At 41.1% G+C, this 19,384-nt stretch overlaps 1 protein-coding gene across 1 annotated transcript; it reads right to left on the bottom strand.

Moving 5' to 3' along the window:
* Positions 1 to 18: 18 nt before the first annotated feature.
* On the bottom strand, positions 19 to 19,153 carry LOC307252664 (RNA-binding motif, single-stranded-interacting protein 2-like). The gene is made up of 14 exons (XM_080030395.1): positions 19,064 to 19,153; positions 13,322 to 13,521; positions 10,142 to 10,200; positions 7,583 to 7,674; positions 5,058 to 5,215; positions 4,699 to 4,778; positions 4,442 to 4,551; positions 4,265 to 4,311; positions 4,086 to 4,179; positions 3,858 to 3,908; positions 3,631 to 3,741; positions 3,276 to 3,356; positions 3,087 to 3,180; positions 19 to 2,956 (listed from the first exon to the last, which is right to left on the bottom strand). The coding sequence occupies exons 1-13, from the start codon at positions 19,133 to 19,135 to the stop codon at positions 3,100 to 3,102; spliced, it is 1,236 nt and encodes a 411-aa protein (XP_079886521.1). The 5' UTR covers positions 19,136 to 19,153; the 3' UTR covers positions 19 to 2,956; positions 3,087 to 3,099.
* Positions 19,154 to 19,384: the final 231 nt, after the last annotated feature.

Below are 19,384 nucleotides of genomic sequence, written 5' to 3'. Positions count from 1 at the left end.
AATAAAAAATACACAACCCACAGTGAAAAAACTTTTATTATAAAAAAGGACAAATCCAAAATCCAACCAAGTTTAAAGTTTAATAGCTTTAGGGGGTTTCTTTCTATAAAGCAGAAATAAAGGCCTGCATCATGGCAGACACAAACATGTGCTGAGGAGAGGTTGTTTGATGCACAAAACAAGACTGAACATGGAAATCGTTGAACATGAAATACAAACTGACCCCCATTGGACTTGATATATCAGAACTGACTTCAGCTGAAAGATTTCTAAAATCTTAGCAATCCAAAATTAGCAGCATTAGTTATTTACTCAATAAGCCACCATTCAGCTTTTCTTCAATATTTTGGATAAAAATGATGGACACGAAATTGTAAATTTATCTTTGTTTCATAGATCTATGTTCATGGTATCGCCATTTGCAGTGCATAAGAAACAAAACAATTCCAGTCAGAGGTCAAACCTACCGAATCTGAGGAACACTTCACTATCCCTTCCAGTGAAATTAAGGCATTTCTGTGAAGTTTTAATTTCCCCCTGGATATGAACAGTTGTGTGGTTTTAAGAGAACAAAACAGCGTCAATTACACAGCAAGTAAGCAAATGAACAAACACGGCTAGACGGGACCAACAAAATTTAACAATTAGGGTCTACATAAAAAAAATTGCAACTGGATGGAATGGAGAATTACATCCGACACAACTCTGTGGTGTCAGATATAGTAAAAGGTCAAAGTTGGGTAGATGAGCGGGCAACTCGCCTTAATTCAAATAAAGCTCACCTGCCATTTTTTATTATTATTATGAATTCCTACATTTCCTACAGAATTGTTAACAGCCACATTTTGGTATGAAATAGTTCCCTTTTTAATGCAGCAATTTTTATAAACAGTTTGTGAACCAAAGATGAATGTTTCAGTCAGAAAACAAATCTCAACATATGTATAATGAAAGAGAAAAGCCATGTGAGCCGGGATGTGAAGTCATATTGTGAGGTGTCTCTTGGAGATCGGTAGTATTGCATTTAGTAGGATAATAAATTAATTGCATAGATTGTCAGACCTTGGGGCATGTTTTCCCGAACATTGGACGGAAGTGATGTGGACACAGTACCAGCTGTGAACAGCCATAAGACCTGCTGTAGTTGGTTATTGCCTGTGAACCCTGTACACAAACTGAATCTACATTGCTATGGCAGGATGAGGTAATTCAAGGTTTTTGAACATATATTTATCTTACGTTGTACCCAAAATGCTTGGGGCACAACTCTGTAACAATGCATCTGAACCTAGCATTCATTATGATCAGGAGTCATGTTCGCAAAGTGCCAACGTTTGCGACCCAGACAGAACTGAGATGTCTTTAGAAAAAAAAAACAAAAAAACATTAAAGCCTCTTTGACATGAACACTGAAACCAGAATAAGAGACATATGCAAACATGCAAACAAAATCACTGTTAAAAACAAATAAGCCCAAAACATCTATGTAGCACTATTTGAAGCACATAACACACTATCAAAAATAAAATCAAAGCTTCTTTGAAAAAATCTTAAAAGTATTAAAACGGAATAAAAAAAAGTTAAGAAAATCTTTAAATAAGAAATGTAAAAAAAAAAAGATAAAAAAAAAAACATGAGGGTGAAAAACCCGAAATGCATTAGCATATTCTAACACACCAATGGCCAGTATTAAAACACCTCTATACTGGCCATAACAATCCACATTGATAGTGTTTTCTGAAGATATAACAGGACCGAGCCACGCTTTACAAGACGATCTCCATATCTATGAAATAAGGACTTCATATTCTAATAACAACATCTAACTTTTGGATTTAGTGGAAATTTAGTGGAGTTTCCCCTTTACTGCAAGGGTATGAGGAACACACAAAAATACACAGTGATTGCTATGTCCAGACAATTTGGTATAATGTTGTTATTACAATAGCTGAAGCCTCACTACACTGATAAAAGGAAATCAAAAGAAAGCCTAAATACATTTAAATCTCTTATTTACAGGCAGCTCTACGTGAGATGGGATCCCTGTTAAGCAACTTTGGATATCATCAAAGTTAAACCAATATTTCTTTCAGATAATAATCTCTGGAATGCTTAAGGTCTATTTACCTCTTTTAAACAAAATCTTGTCATAAATGACCATCACCTCAAACTGTTCTCTTCTGATTGTCCGAAGCTTTGTCCAGATTGTTGGAACTATAAATTATTTGAGAGTCAAGTGCCAAAAAAAAGAAGAAAAAAAAAGAAGAAGAACGGATACCGCTTCAGGTGAGGTTTCTTACCCGATAAGCTTCCAGAGAAGCTTATCCAAGTCAGCACCATATCTGTCGGAAAGGTATTATGAGCTTCTTTCTTTTTCTTTTTTTTGTGAATTTTATTTTATTTTTGCCTTCTGTTTTTTAAATATTTGCACCAATCAATCAAACTATCACACATGACGCTAGAAAAACACCAATTCAAAAAAAAAGTATGTACAAAGAAAGGTCTGTTCAAACCCTGAAAGAACCGGACAAATAATAAAATAAAAAGTCAAATCAGCAAAAGTTACAAAATGTCAAAATAAAATGTGGCGTTGAAATGTTCCTTTCCTGGTTTCATTCTCGCTCCCGGGAGTAATATTAGAAAAGAAAATTGATAACGTGAAAAAGAAATAGAAAATTAACAACTTTTAAATGTGAAGTGTGTGTGTGTGTGTGTGTGTGTGTCCGCCTGTGATCTTTTTTCTCAACGGTTATCAAAATAGATGCTCCTTGTTCTTTCTGTTCTTCCATTTCCTATTGCCTGCTGTCCTCCAGATTTGCTTGGTCTGAGGTTTTTTAAAGAGTTTGTATAAAATATATTTTGTTTGTCCTTTTCCCCTCCGGAGTCGGGTGCCTTATGTGCAGAGTCTCTGTGTCGAGTTTCATCACACTGTGTGGGCGGGGCTCCAGAGGAAGACCTGCCACAAGGGGACAAGAGCAGCCAATTAGAAAACAACACATACTTCTGGTGTCTTTAAGATTAAGGTGCAGGTACATACAGAGACACAAAACAAGTGCAAACAGACACCGGATATGGTCAAAACCCACCTCTGCCACATCTTCACTTGTTATGCTGGTAGGAGTAGGTTGTGTGTTCTGTGGGTGTCTCTATGGCAACAGATTGTTGTTGGACGGCACTTTCCTAAGAGGGGAGGACAATGAATATTAAACCTACCGTGATTGATTGTTTCACAAAACATCTCAGTGTTAAAATGTTCCAGTGAGAGAGGCCATTACCTCGACTGAGATGCTGGCAGCAGGCACTTGGGTGTACTGGGGGATGTAGGTCCCCTGCATAGATGTGTTTGCAGGCATGTACTGCAGGAGGAGATGGAGATGGTTAAGTTCATTAGACATGACAGCTAGGGTTGACAATGACACTGTCATATAAAGTTGCCCTAGACAAGATTTAAATTTGAAGTAAAACCTATTTCTATCAGACTTAAATTACAAACTCATGAAGAACATCCCATGCAATTATTACTCTGTTGATTTGCCCCAAATAGAAGTCTAGTTATCTCTAACCCTGAAAATGTAGAAGACCCTTACAAGTTGTATCAATGATATACTAAATGCTAAATATTTGACTGACTGTGCCACTGCTGCCCATGGAGAGATGGCTGAGCTGCTGTGTCAGGGGCCCCATCATGGAGGTGGGCTGAATGGACATTGTGTGGTCCAATCCTGGTGTCAGGACTGTTCCCTATGAAAACAGCCAACAGCAGTGTTAGCATTTGTGATTAAGACAATCCAGACACAGCAAAAGTTGGAACGGGAAAAAAGTGGTTTCCCATTGGCTCTAAGATTCAAGATACTCACATTGGGCGGCATAATGTATGACTGATGATGTATCCAGGACGGGTTATGTACCTGCAAGACAAAGGGGTAAGATTTAGTTGTCTTAAAAAGGTTTAATCAAATCAGAGAACGGACAAGCAAAACCCTTCTTTTTTTGCAACTAATGTTTGACAATTATAAGATTTATAGATATGGGAGAGCTAATCAATCGACAAACCCCGCCCCCCAGTGTTCAGGGTCTGAAACTACCTGGTAGGTGGACATAGGTGAATGCATGTATGGGGAGAGGGAGGTTGGCCCCATCATCCGGTTAGGGGCAATGCTGTAGGGAGAGGAGTAGAACCTACAGAGAGAAACACAAAGTTATTCGTCACCACGCTATGACCCTTTGGGGTATTAAAGGGATTTGTCAAACTGGCAGTACTGACCCGTTCTGTAAGGCTGTGGTGGGGTCATAGGAAAGGGTCATTCCTCCCTGAATACAAGAATACAAAGCTGTTAGTATGAGGCTGGTCGATGTTCTCCATGAAAAGCAATTCTACATTTTAAAAAAAAAGAAGGTTCTCAGAGACGACATCACGACAAGAAGAACATCTTAAACTCACAGTCTCCCCGTCTCTCATCCAGGGCCGGCCGTTCTGCAGATATTTTCCTTGGCTCTGACGCTTCTTCTGGCCTCCGTCCGCAAACTTACACAACAAGGGCTCTGGCGGCACTGGATCAGTCAGAAAATATTATGGTACATGAAACATATATATAAATATATTATATATATTAATTGAATTACTGTAAATGCAATGTACAGTATATGTACAGTTTGTTATCTCAAAAACACAAAATGGAAACAAAAGGGAAACCTCACCTGGAACTCCAGGTGGAGTCTTGATATATTTTCCATTGAAATGTTGGATGATGGCTTCACATTTCTCTGTTGATTCCATCCTACATGAAAAGGAAAAGGTTAAAGTGTTTACAGACAACAATCTCTGTGTTTAACAGTAGCAGGTTACAAGATATTTATATTTTGCTGGTGAAGTTCTAACTTGTACTGGCCACCAGAGGGCTCACTCACCATCATTAATACTGAAAGAATAACGTTGTAACTTAAAAAACGGAACACTCCAACTCTTTTTTTACCATGTGTAACTGGGTGTTTCTTCACATGAGGCTCACACCGTCAATAATTGTACAACTTTAAGCAGCAGCTGTCCTGGTACATACCTGGCAAAGCCCACTCCCCGGCTGGTTCCGTTGGCGTCACGGAGGATGCGTGTGGAAATGGCCTGGCTGAAGGGCTTTAGCATGTTCTCCAGCTCCTGCTCGTCCATGGACAGAGGCAGGTTGGAGATGTACAGGTTGGTGGGGTCCTGCTCCTGTTGCTGAACGCAGAGAAAAATGAATGAGGACGTGGTGCTGACAGAGCTCCTCATTTTCAGAAGCCAAACAAAAGCTGCCGGCAGTAGTATGGAGGCCCTTTAAAAGGTGGAGTCACTGATTTTGGAAATTAGAGAATGCTTGTTGTCAAAATCCCTTTCTGTCAAAATCCTTGAAAATCTCCTCGTGATCCGCTACCTGTCCAAACTGTGTGTGTGCTAAATGAAAATCTGGTGTTGCTACACAGCCTAGGCTCTGTAAACTGGTCTGTAAACAGAGGGAATGTAAACAAAGGGGCCCACTGTAGCTAGCAACATTCCTGTTTAAAGAGTCTAGGCCGAGTATTAACACTGGGTTTAAAGTTAGAGGGTGTTAAAAGCAGATTTCATCTTGGCCTTGTGTGTGAAAGTGAACTGGACAAGGGTAAAAGGAGAAAAGGATGATGGAGATCGTGTTCTGGCTGGACTTCAGCTGAACCTCTCTCTCTCCCTCTCTCTCATTCTGACACTATTTCTGTCTCTTCTACTTCTATTCTTCAGACTCACCCCTTTTCATCTTCTCACTTCTCTCTCACACTCAAGCACCCGTATGTTATTACCAAAAGGGTTAGAAGACAGGCCCATTGTCCTCCTAAGAGGATGAAGGCGAGGGATCAAGGTAATGTGATATCAAAGCATAATTACATTTTAAGACGGCTCTCAGACCGCGGGTGATATTAAATGATTATGTGCTCTAGCCCGCTGGAGAATCGCCGCTGAGACATTTTGGACAAAGGCCTTTTGGAAATGATCTGAAGAAGATCTAAAAAGCAATGGGCTGCTATCATCTCCCCACAAGGCAAACATTATCGTCCTGCCTCCCCTAGGTCATGGATATAATATGTCGCTTGAATTAAAGCCTTAATGCTCACTTGGTAATTCCAACCTTGAATGCAGGCACAGAAGGCCGGCTCTGTTGGCATGCATACATCAGACAAATTATGCAGAATACTAAATTATTAGAAAACAATCTGAAAGAAACTATAAAAGAGCCACAATATCATATATGCTCTTGAAGTATTTCGTAGGCTTCCCCCTCCCGTTTATTTGCCTCCTGCTCAAACAAATTGAATTTGAGCAACAGCATCTTGTCAGATAACTAATCTGTATTGCCCTCAAACCATTATGCATATTCATTATCACAGAGTGCAGATGTGATTAAAAAACCTGTAAATGCAGTGTGAATTAATTTCCATCCTATGAATAATGCATGTGTAATCGCGGCGACCGGTGCCGAAGGTAATTTGTCCTTCGCCTCCTCTGCCTCCGTCACGGCAGTGCCAACTAGTGAAGAAGCCTCAGCCCCATGAGAGCCAGCGGAGGAGAGCAGCTGTGGGCTTTTAACCGCCAGTGAGTCAGACTGAGTCAGGGAGAAAGCTGACGCAAACATAAGCCTTGTTGTAAACCTCCAGGGACGGGGTGAGTGGAATCAAGTTATTCCATGAGCAAGGAGCCGTATGAATGTCAGTGATCCAGCTTAACGGGAGATCAGCTTTCCCAGGGTGTCGGTGGTGTGTGTGTGTGTGTGTGTGTGTGTGTGTGTGTGTGTGTGTGTGTGTGTGTGCGTGCTTGTGAGTGTGTGTCATAATCTGGTTGAGGCAAGGCCGGTGGAGTACATGTGTGACTGTCAAGTGTGCTCTGTGTATGTATGTGTGTGTGTGTGTGTGTGTGTTGACAGGGCGGGTGGCTGGGCATAGGGCCCTGCCGACTGGGGAGCTGCTCAGACACTGAGTCAGATGCCTCCAGGGAGAACAGACAGGTCCTTTGTACAGGGTTCTCATAGAGAAGAACCTGGGACACGCTCCCTCAACACCAGCACCCATATGAAGCACAAAACACACACACACAAACACACCATGTACCTGTGTGCATACACTCATTCTTGTTTGTTCACACTCATATTCTACAGTGCAGTCATGCCCATAAATACACGGTTTTCAAGCATACATACACCCATGTGTGCATGCAGTGCACCACCCAGCAAACACACATGCCTGCAGTGCACACGGAGGCTTAACTGGCATATATTTTTCAACACGAAAGAAAACATGGGATGAAAGCAAGAAAAAGCTTTAGATGGCTTTAAAAGAGAAATATGTTGGAAGCAAACAAGGCCAAGGAACAACCTTTCTGCAGCAAGGTTAATAATTCACCATTTAATTTGTTATTAATAATTCATCCTTTAAACGTTTTGCTGACTCACTGTCAAACTGTCTGAAAGGTTTAATTTCATGGTCTAAGAATTTCCCTCTGACCAACCATTTGAATTAAGCTGAAAAAGAGGTGTAGGAAATAAACGCACCAAATATTTTCATTCTCGAGTGGAGTTCTTACCTTGGCCATCTGAGCCTGCACTCCACCCGCCTTCAGCGCTGTCACCGCCTTCTGAGCTGCGCCATGACTGTCAAAGTCAACAAAGCCATAGCCTGCAGGGACCAAGACGGACAAGTTCAAACAATAAGATATGCAAACTGCAGGACAACAACTAAAAGCAAACTTAACAAGTAAACCTGACAATTATCAGAATTTATTCTTTAACAATAACTGAATAGTTTCGGGATTTGGACTTTTGGTCAGAAAAAAACTAAACTTTTTTCTGACATTCTTTTAGACTAAACATGTAATTGAGAAAATAGCAGATATATCTGTCATGAACATTACAGTTGGTTGCAGCCCTCATCATAATAAAACAATGGCTCCTGATAGGTATGACAAGGTTAATTCTGTTAACAAAGGAAGAACATTCTTCTAGAAGGCATCTTATTCACAAATACCTCTCGACTTATCAGACATCCAACATGGATCAACAATCTAAATAATACATTTCACTGAAAATGATTATGTTAAAATTCAAACAAAAAGTGATAATTGACACAAAAACTATTTGATTCGGATTCCTATCGAACCATTTCTTTATTAGAAATATTCCCTTGACAATTAGATGCTACATTCTCTTTTTGGCAAAGACAAGGCATTTCTAAATTTAAAGATATGTACATAAATTGTGTATTTGCCAGCTTTAATGACTTATCACAAAAATTTGTCCTTCCTCGATCTAGCCTGTTTCGATATTTTCAAGTACGCCACTTCCTTATGAGCCATGACCCCAACTTTCCAAATTTATCTTCAGTGTCAGGCTTAGATGATCTGATAGAATCCCCGTTCAATTCGAAAAGGCTAATTTCTAGAATACATGATTGTATAGCTTCTCTTAAAACCATAACCATCGCAAAGATAAGGGCGGACTGGGCGGATGAATTGGGGGAAGACATGGAAGATGACATGTGGAACTGTGCTTTACTAAGAGTGAATGACAGCACTTCTTGTGCAAAATTAAGTATAATACAATTTAAAGTTTTACACCGGACTCACTTTTCCAAAGCAAGATTAGCTAAAATATATCCTGATTCAGATGCTAGTTGTAACAGATGTCATCACACCCCTGCCAATTTAACCCATATGTTTTGGTCATGCTCTGCTCTGGTCACTAACTGGTCTATGATCTTTAAAACATTATCTGAGGCGCTCAATACTGTTTTCCAACCAAATGTGGCAGCAGCTATATTTGGTATCACAGATCGAAGACATTCTATAATAAGGAAAAGTTATATTGGCCTTTGTGACTCTGCTTTTGCACGCAGAAGAATATTATTACATTGGAAATCAAAAAACCCTCCCAAAGCGTCTTTGTGGATGTGTGACCTGATGCACTTTATACAATTAGAGAAAATTAAATACTCGCTTAGGGGGTCAAGGGACAAATTCTACTCCACCTGGGATCCAGTTTTGAAATACATAGGGAAACTCAAAACTATACCTGATACCCCATAGCAATATTTATTGCATTAGGACCCTATATCATGTAGCGTACAGTAGATCGTTTTTTGGGTTAATTACCGATCTGGTCACTTCTGGGCCAATCCAATTGTAAAACTGTTTTTTGGATATAGTATGTATGCATGATGCATTGTCTGTGTAATTACGATGTAGATTGATGCTGGCATGTCAGCCTATAATGTAGAGTGTTTGTGAGTGTGCATGTGAACAAGTACATGGTGACATTTGGCACGGCTAAGTATGGTGACCTTGCTTACTTTTTTATTTATCTATTTTCTTCTTTTTGTTAGTCTAAGTGTGTGTACTACATGTTCAAGTGGGTGGGGTGGGTGGGATGTTGTTGTTCGTATGTGTATGTAAACAAAAAACAACAAAAAACATGGATATGTCTGCTAAAATGTATGCTCAGTGTACTCTGTGTTCATAAACATTGTCAAATAAAAATAATTATTAAAAAAATATATATATATATTCCCTTGACTAAGGGGATTTTGGTGTTACTAAGCCTGTATGTCTGTTACTTTAATGTCAAACTATAGGAATTTTTCCCATTCCTCCTGTGTCCGTCACAGTTCAACATTAATAAAATACTTAGCTTACTGTTTAACTGGTATCACTCTTTGGGAGAAGCAAAAGTGTTCCCAAGGTTCTCATCATTTCTGGGGTTCAATGGATGCTAATTGCCTTGTTTGTCTCAACATTAAGCCACAAACATGATCATGAGGACCTGGCACGTCTTGCCAGTTCCCAGGTATCTCATTTCAGAGATATCTTACTCCCTTCTCATAAATGTCAGTTTCCCAGGCCTTCCATACGTCGTTCTGCTTGATAACAACCATGCACAACATAAATAAGTGGACGTGGACATGTGGCAGCTGGGGGGCTTACTTAAAGTCCAGCCAAATGCAGGCGGAATTTTCCCTTTCAGTAATTCTGTTTGCCATGACATCCCTTTTGACCTTAATCCCTGAGCTCGCTTTGTCACCTCTGTATGAACTGCTCTTTTAACCTCTGCCCAACAGTTACTCTCAACCAGCTGATGCTTTAACACTTTACCTTTGCACTTGTTGGTAGTCTTGTCCAGGATGGCCTTGGTGGACACGATTTTCCCATACCTGAAAAACATTGAGGTTTACATTCAGGGGATGGTCCTTGCACTGTGTACTGAAAAGAATGACTTTGTTTACATTCAATATTAGCATTGCAACATTGCTGAGGCCATGTGTTTTTCTCGCTAAACACATCATACCCTAACAGACTGGGCTCCACGATGGCTGAATTATAATTCACCTGATAGATTTAGTGCTATGACACTGAATACAATGTGGCCATCTGATAATAAATTATGTGCATAAGAAAATCTTTACAGAGGCGGTGGGAGCTAAATGAAATGAAATAAGAGTAATGTCCCATGGGGTCTTGCATTCCAGAAAGAACTATAGATTTCCCATATATATTCATTCTCATGCACATGTGTCAATAGGGATCATAACTCAAGGGGAATCCAACATAACATGACAATATGGTAAAATGTAAATGTTTCTGCTGCATTTTCAGACTTCTTTATGATGCACTATCAATATGAAAATACTGCATTATCTATCGTGCTGCATAGGATGGTGCCTGGCTTGGGCAAAAAATGCGTCGTGCGGCGGAGTGTCTATCAGTTCCCATCTCTCCAGGCATGTGCATGCAGTGTAATCTGATATGCCTCTCCTTGGTTGTCCTGTCCGATGCTGGCTCTCAGCCATACTCTCATTCTACTAACCAGCATCTCTCCAGGCAGCGCCCTCCGCTGGGTCTTAGTGCCCCTCAAAATACAATCCAGCTTTCATCCCGTGACGCTGCACCATAGGATTACTCCAATTTGAATTAATTTAGGATTATGTTCACTTCAGAAGAAAAAAAATAAATCTGTAGATATTTCTTCCGTTACAAAGTTGGTTAGGTTTAAAGGTAACCCATGAACATTAATAAATGATTGACTTGAACACTACAAAAGTACATGTTGGGAATGTGAATATAGAATACAAAATAAGATTAGGTTTCAGTTTAATTATGATTAGAATGATCCCTTCTGAAATCAGAGAAATGCAAGCTTATTAGAAACACCTTAAAACATATTTACACTCAATGGCTATTCACAGTATCGGAGTTCCTGTTAATCTTTATTCTTGGATTTTATTTCCTTTTATAACCTAATTAGAAACACTGAGATGTGTTTAAAATTATCCATGCATATTGTGTTTACCCTCACAGCCAGACATTGTAATATCATAATCATTTGAGTGAACGGAATCCATTGTATGCAATTGATATATATATATATATAATATTACTATTACATGCTGCATTTCTGATTCTATAAGAAAAGCAATCCATAAGAGGCCACCAACTGGACTGGATGGATATTCCCACACACTGTCTTCCTTTATCTTCATAATGCATCATTACTGTGTCTATACTATTCAGCAATCCCACCAGCCTATACATCTTAACATTATGATTAGCATTAAAGCTGTAAGATGCGCTTGCTGCACTCCCCTTGCTTACACAGTTGATATAAGTTGACTCTAGGACTACATGATGCAGAGCGAGGAGAAGGGATAGAGACTCAGCCATGTGTGAGAGCGGCCCAATGTCCACCCATGGCCAAACACCAGAGACGGGCCAGGGCCAGGGCCAGAGCGCATCCACCCAGAGAGAGACAACTGTAGGGGCCGAAGATGGAGTATCAACCCCCATGCCCTCCTCTCATCCCTCACACACACACACACACACACACACACACACACACACACACACACACACACAGGGTATACATCTTGCAGCGTGCACATAATAACATCTCTCGGTGCGGGGAGGGGAGCTTTGGGAGTGTTGTGTGCCCTGACACTGTGTGCATACACACACACACACACACACACACACACACACACACACACACACACACACACACGTACTGTTCAAACTTGAGTGAAGCAAATCGAACTCCCTCCGTGATTCGTCTCCCTGCTGTTTAACGTCCTTATCTACAAGCACCTTCCCCTAATAACTATTATTGGACAAAGTCATTTATCTCTCTCTCTCAGTCTGCTTTAACTGAGAATTACAGTGGCCTTTATGTGTCCTGCTGAGAGGCAAATTTCATGCAGTGATTTTATCTTCTTTGTAAAGGCAGAAATATGAGAACTGCCCCTACCACCTGACACACAAAACCCTGAACTCCATTCACTCCTCCCCCATTCTGATTCTCTCCATCCACCCCCCCCCCCCTTCCCCTCTTTCATGCCATTGCCCTTGTTTGTCTTTCCCTTTCCCCTGGGCTGGCCGTTTCCTGTAGGGTTGGGCAGCCTCGTGTGAGCCATATCTTCCAGACAGCTGTAAAATAGCAGGCCTCTCCCTCCCTCCCTCTTTCCCTTATTCAATCTCTCTACAGCCGCCTTTCCCTCCTTTCCTCTCGCTCCTTTTTCCTCTACCCTTCTGGTCCTCATCACCGGGATTCAATTAAGTCAACCCAGATCATTCATCTCAGCCCTCAACTTGTTTTGATGTCTTCCACCGAGAGGCCTGACAAACATATCAGAAGGATTGGATGGTGTTGTTGTTTTAACATCTGGCTACACGCTGCAGACAACAGGAGTTTTTTTTTCAAAGACTCAAGCTCAGTCTGTGGAGCCAAATAGTGTGGTATCCATAGTGCGCAATATGACTTTGAATTAGGATTGCATAGTGGGATTGTCATCATCATGGTTGTTATCATAATGCACTAAAGAACAGAGGAGAAAATAAATCAGACTGGGCCAGAAAGTCAAAGAAGGAGCAAGACGAGACGAGCGCGAAACGAGTGAGACTAAACATTCTGTACCTTGTTTTTGGAAAGTCTGTGCTTGAGCTGTGCCAAACTAAAAGGTCCTAGTCCGCTGCTGTTAATTATTGTTGGTTTTTCCACCAAAGGCCACTCAATGATGGGCCTTAAAAAACACCTGGAAGGGAATCTCGGATCCAAAAAATACCTGCAGTTTCACAGTGTAAAGAAGCCATTCAAGTAGTATATGTAGTCCCAAAACCCCAGGTGCATTCAACCTGCCATTGTCCATCTATCACAGCAGCCATTGCTCTGTCCTATGTTAATCTACTCATAACCTGCAGGCTGTTTCACATGTGTGCAGTGACTGAGAGATGTATTAGGTGTACATGTAGAGGTTAGAGAAGCTGGTTCTTAGGGTGACTTACGGCTGACAGAGTTTGACCAGATCCTGGTCTGTGGTCCCCGGTTGGAGGCCACGGATGTACAGGTTGGTTTTACTCAACTGCTCTCCCAGTGTGCTGCTGCTGCTGCCATTGCTGATGGAGGTGGTGGTGGAGTTGCTGTTACTGTTGTTGTTAGGGCTTGGGGGAGCCATCTGATGGTTGGAGGGGGACACATACGTTGGCTGCAGAACGAAAAAGAGGGGATATTCAGATTTTGGGATGATAAAATGGTAAACAAAGTACTTTTTTTAAGGTACGTGAAATTGAATGTATGCACTTTTATGTCGTTAAAAGTATTAGGGGGATGCACGCGGTGTAGTGGTTAGAGAATAATCATGAAAAAATTAAAGTATCTAAATGGGGCCACAGAGTCAGGGTATCAATAGCAATTTAGCTTTTTCATCTGAGACGAGATGAGATGGAAAATGTAATGGATGGATACGATGATAAGTAAAATATACCAACATTTTAAACGCACAACAACATAGGACATGTAAAACAACATAGACATTAATATCATGGAATGTAAATATCCAAAGAGAAATATAACATAAAAATATGTTATATTGTATTTGTAGCAGCATGTACCGTAAAGGTTAGGCATACATAAATGATCTTTTTACGTGGGTATGATTTGTAAAAAAAAATGTACTAGGCTCTGAATGTGCCCTGGTTCAGCAGTGATCGAAATCATAAAAAAATCACCAAAAACAATGTTACAACCATGGACATAAAAAGAAAGGTTAACTTACAACATACACACACTTCCAACATGTGCTGTTAAAAATTAATCAAACTGCTCTACACGCAGCCAACAGCAATCAGTCCCTCTTGTACATCCTGCTCGGGTCAGAATATTTGATGTTGTGGGTTGAAGCTGGAAGGGTTCACGCAAACAGTTCTCAATGGAAGTATTTAGTTTCAATCAAAACTGTTCGCATGGAAACCTGTGTGATTATCCAATGTTACCACGACATTGTTTCTGGAAAGATTTTAAATTTGCTTTATCGAATGTAAAAAATGTCAGGGCTTCGTGCAGCAGAAAACAGAATTCCAATCACCACTATTGAATGGTTGGATATACCATATCATGTTTTTTTCATGACCTACTAAGTCATATATATTAAATTTAAAAAATAAGTAAACTCTGTCAATGCTATCGATGATGACTCAGAATAAATGTTATCAAATGGTGGTAAAATGTCAGCAAGGTTTGGCCTCTGCATTGCCTTCCTCCCAGTGCTGGTGAAGGAGGAACTGTTTGATTAGTTAGGGTCAGCAGGCTCGGCCCCAGGGAACAATGGGATGGCTTGTTGGACACCACAAGGTCAGCACTGGAGCACCAACTTATTAACAGAGAAAGAGTTGTCAAAAGGCTGCTGGAATCAAGCTAATTAGGATCTTTCTATTTACCTCTGTGCTGTAACCTGCTAGTTCAACTGTAATTCACATCCCAGAAATAAAAAAAACTAGGAAGGGTCACCTTCCACCAATTTAAAACCAAAACATAAACCTTGAAAAACGATGTTTTAAAAGCTTGTGTGTAGTGGTTAGAATCAACCAATCATGGGTTCTCAAACCAATCACAACCAATTAACTATCAGAGCTCTAATTAATAAGCCTTATCAGTCATACCTCACATCTAGAAGCTCAACAAGGGAAACGGCATAAATCCCTACTAAATTAAAGGTGAATTATTGCTAGTACTTTGTGTGACAACTTGCCATGCAATACTAGCTCACAACAAGATGTTCCTGAGCTGTAAAAAACCTTGTGAGGAAGCTGGAGCATTCTCAACATTAAGCTCGTTAGCTAGCTAGCTGAATGAATGAATGCCCTGCAATGGAAGGTATGCTAGCTTGTTTTGTGAGTTCACTTTGATGCACTATTTAAAGTTTTTCATCACTTTTGGATACCAAAGTTATCAAAATGTATCAAAAGATGCATGATTAGCATGATGTACTATGCAAAAAATTAGGCTACTGCATTATTCTCTAATACAGAACCATTTTACTTGAATACAAAACTCTGGGCAACTTAGCACTTAGCAAAACCAATGATTCTTTTGTCCGCTTTATCAGATCCGTGTTGCCTTATGTTTTGGAAACGGATCCGCCTTCAGAACTTACTCCATGTCTTTTTAGGTACTGTAAGAAAATCACAGTGAGTCACAGAGCCCATTCATCTCAGTCCTCTCCTCTAATCTGCCTCTCTTCTTAAGCATCAATAGCTCACTGTTTGTTTTTCCACAATCCCAGCCACTTCCTGCGCTCTCCCCTTTGCCTTCACTGTAGGGCGGCCCGCACAGACGTTGGTATCAGGAGGGATGCACCTGCAGAGGCCTGGGGAGATAGGATCTAACGGGAGACCGAGCCTGGGCTAGCGAGGCCTGTCTAATTGGGATCTGAGCTTGTTAGCGGAAAATGCTAATCCCTCTCATGTGCTCTCAAGTCAGAAAGCAGTGTCTCATTAAGACCGCTCTGCTAGTCTCCTTTGGAGAAAAGGATGGCAGTCAGTCGGATCCACACCTACTCCCCATCTGCTCCAGCACCCAGCGCCAGCTCACGGTGTTTTGCCACCCATGTATGGTAAATCCAAATGTGCTGCTGCTGCAAACCACAGGCAAATATGTACACAGAACACATCCATGCAGTGAGAGGGGCAAGGCCATAAATCCTATAACATTGCATAATCTTATCAGCTAGTTTGCGCCTAAAACCTGACATTCTGGCCTGTTACCGATTTCCTTTCCTATAGCTGTTACCGTTCAATCCACGGCCAACCACATATCTTTTTACACCGTTACACCATACATGCACTACAGTGTCAATACTGAGCATTCTCTAAATTCCTCTGCAATATACACAGGTTTGTGTTTTCCTCTGCATCGGAGTGGAAAGGGGGGTTGTGGTGGGGGACATGTTTTGAGTTGGAGATCGGAGTTCAAGCTGTCGTCGTTAAAACCAAACTACATTCCTGGAGGCATCACAGTTCTGTGGGAACTGGCAGGACAAGACAAGGATCAGCCCTGATAAATACAGGACATCCTCCCATGCTCATACGACACACACACACACACACACACACACACACACACACACACACACACACACACACACACACACAGATTCAAAATTGACTTACAAGAAAAAATAGCAGTGAAATAATTATTTTATTATGTTCTAATACCAGTTTAATTCTATCCTGCCCATGGACAAGTGATGCTCAGTTGTTGCATCTGGCCCCAAAAGAATAGTCCTCACATCCTCATAACTATCACAAATAATGCAGTTACAGTATAGTAAACAAGATTAATTAGCTTTTTGCCTTTTTGTTATAGTTGTGCAAGAAGAAGCATAACTACTGTAAGTGGCCCACAGCTTGGTGCAGAGGAGGGGGTGCGCTCAAGGCAGCAGCTGAAGACTGATGAGGTGATTACAGTTGGAAGGAGCAGGGGTGAAGCCTGTGGGGAGCGCAGGTGACTCAAGGACTTTTTCATCAGAGAGAGAACAATGACTGCCAGGTAAGGCAGGATATGATGTGATGTGCATTTTACTCCATAATAAAAGCACACCGTTAGTGCAACTGCTACGGAGGATGTTGGATCAATCCTTCACAAAATGTTCTTTGGGTCATCATCGCATTTTAGTCTTCAACTTAATGATCTTCATCCCTAGCATAGTCGCCTATTCATTTCATCAAATATGAATTGTTTTAATAGTTCCAAGATAAAATGCGTACTGACATAATCATAATCCCTATATTTGCCAAGGAAGTTTTTTTTTTATCCTCTGCAACAAGCGTATGTTTATATGAATAGGCTACATGACATATTGTATTCTTGACTGAATGATAAATATATCTTAAAAAAGGTGGAGTCCTACCTGCTTGACTAAAGAAACTTTTAAAGGCACCGTGGAAAAGATCATCATGTCACAGACAAAATCTCTTTATATAATTTCCCCTTCAGCTGCAGACGAAAACGGAAGCAAGAAAAAATGGTGCGAGGTGGGACGAACCAAATGAGAAAAGTGAGGAATATCCTGTGGCGTCCTGTGGCTAAAAAGGTGAGACTTCTCCTCGCACTCCTTCTCCTGACTCAGTCCAGTTTCATTTAAAACAGACACTTATTCATGATTGTTTCATGTATGAGAGCAAGTAAAAAGTATTTCTTTTAGGAGAAGGGATTCAAAATCAGGAGTAGTGTTCAGGCTCTCCTCTCCATGTGAACTGAACCACTGACAGACCAGAAATCAAGGTATGTGAAACACCCAGGGGAGAAAGAAAAAAAGGGGGGAGTTAATCGAAAGCAGAGGAAAGAGGGGGAAATCTCTTAATCCTTTCTTTTCTCCGCCCTTTTTCGCATAGTAAAAGGCACAGACCAGGGGTTATTATTATTTGACACTGGGTTTACAAGTCTTCTCGGGCACTCCAGTCTAAACAATGCAAAATGTGTAAAAAAAAATGTGTGTGTGTGTGTGTGCACATGACTTCTTTCAAAGGAAAAAGTTTGAGTTTGCAGAGACCCTCTTGAAGTGATCACATTGTCTGAATCCAGGATTCCAGGAATTCCAGGTCATTAATCTGAGCAATCTGAATTCCTGCCAGCCGCGAGGCAGGGAAGGGAATAACACAGGGAAGGAGGGAACTCAGATTTGATCCCCAGTGTTGTTCAAACCTTTTTTCGAGAAAACGCTGAGATTTCAGTCGTAAACATGCTTCACATGCTATTCCAGTCACGTTTATTAGCTGCCTGTAAACATTCAAAAGACGTTCTTTGGGGCATGGCATCTTAACAGTTTTCTCAAGAATCAGCACTCGATATGCTCTGAATCCTAGACATGAATAACTGTCATCACGGTCCTATCCAATCCTGTCATTTTACATGTCCCAGGATTTAAAATGTAGGCTAGAAGATCTATTCTGCACAGAAAGGGTGGTTGCCAATAGACAACAATGTCTCCCATTGAATTATTCATAGGGCTATGAGAAGACAAGCTGATCAATATTAGACCATTAACATTGTTCCAGTTTAGTTTGACATTGATCTAAAACGGATCTGCACATATAGCCACCACATATAATACATAGGCTACATTAGACTTGGCTACATTGGCCCTACAACTTTCCTCTTTTCCATAGTGCCATGCAAACCCTCTCAGTCATCATTAGCAGCAGGACTGAAGGGGTGGGGCATATCGGTACGCGTAAAAGAGGAGAAAAAAACTTTGCCAACTTGTGGTGAATTCAATGAAAGCATTAACAAAACGAAGAAACACTTGTTTAAACCCCCACCAATGTATGTGAGAGTCAAATAAATAAGCCTTTTAGCTTGTTTGGAGCGACAACAGCACATTGGTATATGTGCTGTGTGCAGGCTAGGTATAGGAAGAGAATGGCGAAGGGAGGGGGGCCAAAGCAAACTGGAGTTGGAATCTACAGGCAACAATGTAACGGGCCCCGCGTTAGTTTGTAACGCCGTAACAACATCAAAAAAGCCGACGGCGAAGGTCACAAACGGCCAGTAAAAGAGTTTAAACGTCGCATGCGAGACACTTTCAAGGACACTGCAGCTTAAACAGGCGAGCAAAGCTTTGGACCGGAGAGGCGGAGAGCGCGAGCGACACCGCACATCGACAATTGGCTCAGGGTTTTATTTTTAGGTTTTTTTTCAGAAAGAGAAGATAGTTAGACAAAGTGTGTGACGGTCGTTTTGTTATTTACCCTCTTGCTGTATTTGCTGGTGTAGCCGTTGTATGGGTTGATTCCCGTCCTTGGCGGCATAGAGAGCAGCATTTTTACACGGCGCTGTGTCCGGAGGAACGGGGAGGGGGGCGGTCAGCTGACGTCAGCCAGGGAGATTGCGCCAGGAACAGCGGTAGAGATTGGAGTCGCTCTTTCTGATGTGATCCGCGCACCGCTGTCAATGCTCGTTATTGTAGCCTATATAGCCTATCTGAGTTTATCTCGGGGTTCCATGTCCCCACGAGCTTCCCCTTCAACCCCCTTAAAAGACAATTGACTTCCCTCAAGAGATTTAAAAAA

This window comes from Ammodytes marinus, assembly GCF_949987685.1.
Source record: "Ammodytes marinus genome assembly, chromosome: 7".
NCBI lineage: Eukaryota > Metazoa > Chordata > Actinopteri > Uranoscopiformes > Ammodytidae > Ammodytes > Ammodytes marinus.
This window is presented reverse-complemented; position numbering and strand designations above follow the sequence as displayed.

Excerpts from the sequence above, each read along its gene's own strand:
- LOC307252664 (XM_080030395.1), bottom strand. The coding sequence starts at position 19,135 with ATGCTGCTCTCTATGCCGCCAAGGACGGGAATCAACCCATACAACGGC. Across the intron at positions 5,216-7,582 it reads TGCAGGCTCAGATGGCCAAG|CAACAGGAGCAGGACCCCAC; the intron begins GTAAGAACTCCA and ends CTCTGCGTTCAG. Across the intron at positions 3,357-3,630 it reads CCATGGGCAGCAGTGGCACA|TACATGCCTGCAAACACATC; the intron begins GTCAGTCAAATA and ends CTCCTCCTGCAG.